The sequence below is a fragment of the Colobus angolensis genome, unplaced genomic scaffold (assembly GCF_000951035.1).
Source record: "Colobus angolensis palliatus isolate OR3802 unplaced genomic scaffold, Cang.pa_1.0 Scaffold417, whole genome shotgun sequence".
Lineage (NCBI taxonomy): Eukaryota > Metazoa > Chordata > Mammalia > Primates > Cercopithecidae > Colobus > Colobus angolensis.
In genome coordinates, this window is record NW_012117566.1 from 211,298 (window position 1) to 216,107 (window position 4,810).

At 38.9% G+C, this 4,810-nt stretch overlaps 1 protein-coding gene across 1 annotated transcript in view; it reads left to right on the top strand.

Moving 5' to 3' along the window:
• Positions 1-3,564, top strand: part of LOC105522046 (zinc finger protein 431-like) — a 125,421-nt gene extending 121,857 nt beyond the window's left edge. The window contains 3 exon segments of the mRNA XM_011956422.1: positions 1,926-2,222; positions 2,292-3,129; positions 3,171-3,564. Coding sequence (XP_011811812.1) covers positions 1,926-2,222; positions 2,292-3,129; positions 3,171-3,300 — 1,265 coding nt within the window. The 3' untranslated portion in view covers positions 3,301-3,564.
• The last annotated feature ends 1,246 nt before the right edge of the window (positions 3,565-4,810 follow it).

The window sequence follows — 4,810 nt, forward strand, 5'->3', positions numbered from 1 at the left end:
AGGCGGACGTCTCCATCCTTGAACAGGTCTCCCGAGCCACTTGGTGGCTCAAAAGTGGGCCTCGGACCTGCGCAGGATTTTTGGCCAAGGGAGGTAAAGAGGAGACAAGGGCACTTACCCCAGAGAGGCCATGAGAGTGAGGGAAGCGGGTCTCAGGTCCCGGTCCGTCTGCGGCGTGGGAGCAGGAGGAGGTTCCACAACCCTTAGAGGCCTGAGGAGGGGTCTCCTCCCGGTTTTTCAGCACCAACTGATTTGTTTTTCCTAAGACCACCAGAGCGAGCACAAAAGAACCAGCAAGTAGGCAAGGCTAGGAGCAAAACTGCAAATTTATTTTTGGTCAGCCAGCTTCAGGGAAGAAGGTGTGGAGGGTGAGGTCTGTCGGCCTCTGGCAAAGGAGGCCGAGAGAGTCGCCCGGTGGAGCTCTCGGGTGGAGTTCCTGATGCAGTCCCGACAAGAGTGGGGGCTGAGGAAGTTCGTGTCGCACGCCTGCTGGGAGCGGCTTTTCTAGGAGTGGGAGGGCAATAGGCAGGACACGGGCATGTCGGGGGGCGTTCCGTAGGTGCGGCCAGGTATATCTTGGTCTCTTTGGATTGATGTCACCTGGTGCACGCCCGGTTGATCTGCACCTTCCCGGGCACTGGCTACATTTTCGCGCGCGTGGGAAAAGTTGGTGATGAAGAACCTGGAAGTGCGCCATCTTGCCTCCGTTCGTCCAGTTACCTGTCACAATCTTCGTAATATGGCTTTCTCCTGGCATACTTTGAACAATTGTCTGAGTTAGAGATTCTGAGAGTCTCTCAAGAGCATGTTCTTTCAGTCTGTCTTGTCTGAAATTTTGTGTTTATTTTTTAGTTAAAGGAAATTATTCGTCTTTTTTTTTTGGAAATGGAGTCTCAGTCTGTCACCAGGCAGGAGTGCAGTGGTGTGATCTTGGTTCACTGTAACCTCTGCCTCCCAGATTCAAGTGATTCTCCTGCCACAGCCTCCTGAATAGCTAGGACTACAGATAAGTGCCACCATGCCCAGCTAACTTTTGTATTTTTAGTAGAGATGGGGTTTCACCATGTTGGCCAGCATAGTCTCAATCTCTTGACCTCGTGATCCACCCACCTAGGCCTCCCAAAGTGCTGGGATTATGTGCATGAGCCACCGCACCTGACCCCAGTCATCTTTTTTCTTAATACTCAGTAATCACTTGCTACACCTGTTTTCTTTCTGTGGTACTGCAGTGTCTCTGCTGCTGTAACATTTACCTTTGGTCTCAGCATACTCAAACTGTCATTCCAAACTAAAGCACCATTTCTTTTTGCACTATGTATCATAGGAGACAGAAACCAATGTCTTTGGTTTCTGTCTGGAAAAGCCCAGACAAGCAAGTAATAAAGAAGTTTGAGGCAGCATTTTACTTGTCTTTTTTTAAAAAAAATCAAAAGTTGGCAATTTACCTCTTTTTTTCTTTCTTTTTTTTTTTTTTTTTTTTTTTGAGATTTATTCTTGCTCTGTTCCCCAGGCTGGAGTGCAATGGTGCAATCTTGGTTCACTGGTACCTTAGCCTCCCAAATAGCTGAGATTACAGGTTGAGCCAGTGCATCTGGCTGGCAATTTACTTCTAAAAGCATTATGTTATATTGGGGACCTGGAATAGCCATGTTGGGTGAATGTAACAAACTTTAGCTCTTCCCTTCTGTGTCACTTTGTGCTCACCTGGGGTGCTTCAAACACTTAACTCATTTATAATTTTTTCTCAGATGTATTCTGGTTAGTATGTTTTTGTTACATATATATGTCTATAAAGAATTGGAGCCTTTGGTATTTTGCTATGCTATCTTGTTTATGTAGTTTGTATAATATTATAGGTTAGATTTGTAATCTATGTTTATCTGAATCTAGTAAGTGGAGTAATTTGATATTTTTATTTCTTTCAGTTATATGTTCTCATTTTGCTGAAGACCTTTGCCCAGGGCCAGGCATTAAAGATTCTTTTCAAAAAGTGATACTGAGAGAATATGTAAAATGTGGACACAAGGATTTACAATTAAGAAAAGACTGTAAAAGTGTGAATGAGTGTAATGTGCACAAAGAAGGTTATAATGAACTAAACCTGTGTTTGACAACTACCCAGAGAAAAATATTTCAATGTGATAAATATGTGAAAGTCTTCCACAAATTTTTAAATTCAAATAGACATAACACAAAACATACTAGAAAGAAACTTTTCAAATGTAAAAAATGTGGCAAATCATTTTGCATGCTTTTACACCTACGTCAGCATAAAAGAATTCATATTAGAGAGAATTCTTACCAATGTGAAGAATGTGGCAAAGCGTTTATCTGGTTCTCAACCCTTACTAGACACAGGAGGGTTCATACTGGAAAGAAATCCTACAAATATGAAGAATGTGGCAAAGCTTTTAACCAGGACTCAAACCGTACTACACATAAGAGAATTCATACTGGACAGAAATCCTACAAATGTGAAGAATGTGGCACTGCTTTCTACCAATTCTCACACCTTACTAGGCATAAGTTAATTCATACTGGAGAGAAACCCTACAAATGTGAAGAATGTGGCAAAGCTTTTAACTGATCTTCAACCCTTACTAGACATAAGATAATTCATACTGGAGAAAAACCCTATAAATGTGAAGAATGTGGCAAAGCCTTTAGTGTTTTCTCAACCCTTACCAAACATAAGATAATTCACACTGAAGAGAAACCGCACAGATGTGAAGAATATGGCAAAGCTTATAAGGAGTCCTCACACCTTACTACACATAAAAGAATTAATACTGGAGAGAAACCATACAAATGTGAAGAATGTGGCAAAACCTTTAGTATATTCTCAATCCTTACTAAACATAAGATAATTCATACAGAAGAGAAACCTTACAAATGTGAAGAATGTGGCAAAGCTTTTAAACGATCTTCAACACTTACTAACCATAAGATAATTCATACTGAAAAGAAACCCTACAAATGTGAAGAATGTGGTAAAGCTTTTAAACAATCTTCAACCCTTACTATACATAAAACAATTCATACTGGAGAAAAATCCTACAAATGTGAACAATGTGGCAAAGCTTTTAGGCGGTCTTCACATCTTAGTAGACATAAGATAATTCATATTGGAATTCATACTGAAGAGATTCTACAAATGTGAAGAATGTGGCAAAAGCCACTTCCCTTACTAAAGAATGTGGCAAAGCTTTTAATCAGAACTTAATCCTTACTACACATAAGATAATTCATGCTGGAGAGAAACCATACAAATGTGAAGAATGTGGCAAAGATTTCTATTGATTCTTATACCTTACTAAATATAATTCATATTGGAGAGAAATTCTACAGATGTGAAGAATGTGGCAAAGGCTTTAATTAGTTCTCATCCCTTACTAAACATAAGAGAACTCATATCATAGAGAAATCCTACAAATTTGAAGAATGTGACAAAGCTTTTAACCACTTCTCAACCCCGCCTACATATAAGATAATTCATGCTGGAAGGAAACCCTACAAATATGAAGAATGTCTCAAAGCTTTTTACTGATTCTTATACCTTACTAAACATAAAATAATTCATAAAGGAGAGAAATTATACAAATGTGAAGAATGTGGCAAAGCTTTTAACAAATCCTCGTCCATTTCTAAACATAAGATAATTCATACTGGAGAGAAAACCTACAAATGTGAGGAATGTGGCAAAGCCTTTAGCCAGTCCAACTTACTGCACATAAGATAGTTTATACTTGAGAGAAGCCCTACAAATGTGAAAAATGTGGCAAACCTTTTAACCAATCCTCAACCCTTGCTACACATTAGATAATTCATGCTGGAGAGAAGCCCTACAAATGTGAAAAATATGGCAAACCTTTTAACCAATCCTCAATGCTTGTTACACATTAGATAATTCATGCTGGAGAAAAACCCTACAAATGTGAAAAATGTGGCAAAGCTTTTAACCAATTTTCAAACCTTACTAAACATAAGATAACTAATACTGGAGAAAAATCTTAGAAATGTGAAGAATGTGGTAAAGCCTTTATCCAGTCCTCAGCTCCTACTAAACATAATTAATGATGGAGAGAAACCGTACAACTGTGAAGAATGTGGAAAAGCTTTTAACAAGTCCTCAAACGTTATTGAACAAAATAATTCATACAGGAGAGAAACCCTACAAATGTGAAGAATGTGACAAAGCCTTTAACCAGTCCTCAAGTTTTGCTAAACATAAGAAAATTCATACTGGAGAGAAACCCTATGATTGTGAAAAATATGGCAAAGGTTTTAACTAGTCCTCAGTTCTTAACACACATGAGATAATTCATACTGGAGAGAAACTCTACAAACCAGAAAGATGTGGCAATGCTTCTGACAACACCTCAAACTTTTCTAACCATAAAAGAAATCATATTAGTGAGAAATCCTAGAAATGTGGAGAATGTAACAAAGTATTTAAATGGTTGTCACACTTGATTATAGGTAATATACTGGAAAAAATTCCTAAAAGTGAGAACAATGTGGCAAAATTTTTAACTAATACATCTTATTGCACAGAAAATCATTTATGAGAAAAATTGTACAAATATAGACTATGAAAAAGACATCAGTATCTGCTCACATCTTAACACCAGAGAGTTCATGCTTAATAAAAGCATGATAAGTGCAATTACTGTCAAAAGATCTTTCAGAAAATATTATCCTTTAAAGTGAAGGAGAGGGCCGGGCACGGTGGCTCAAGCCTGTAATCCCAGCACTTTGGGAGGCTGAGACGGGCGGATCACGAGGTCAGGAGATCGAGACCATCCTGGCT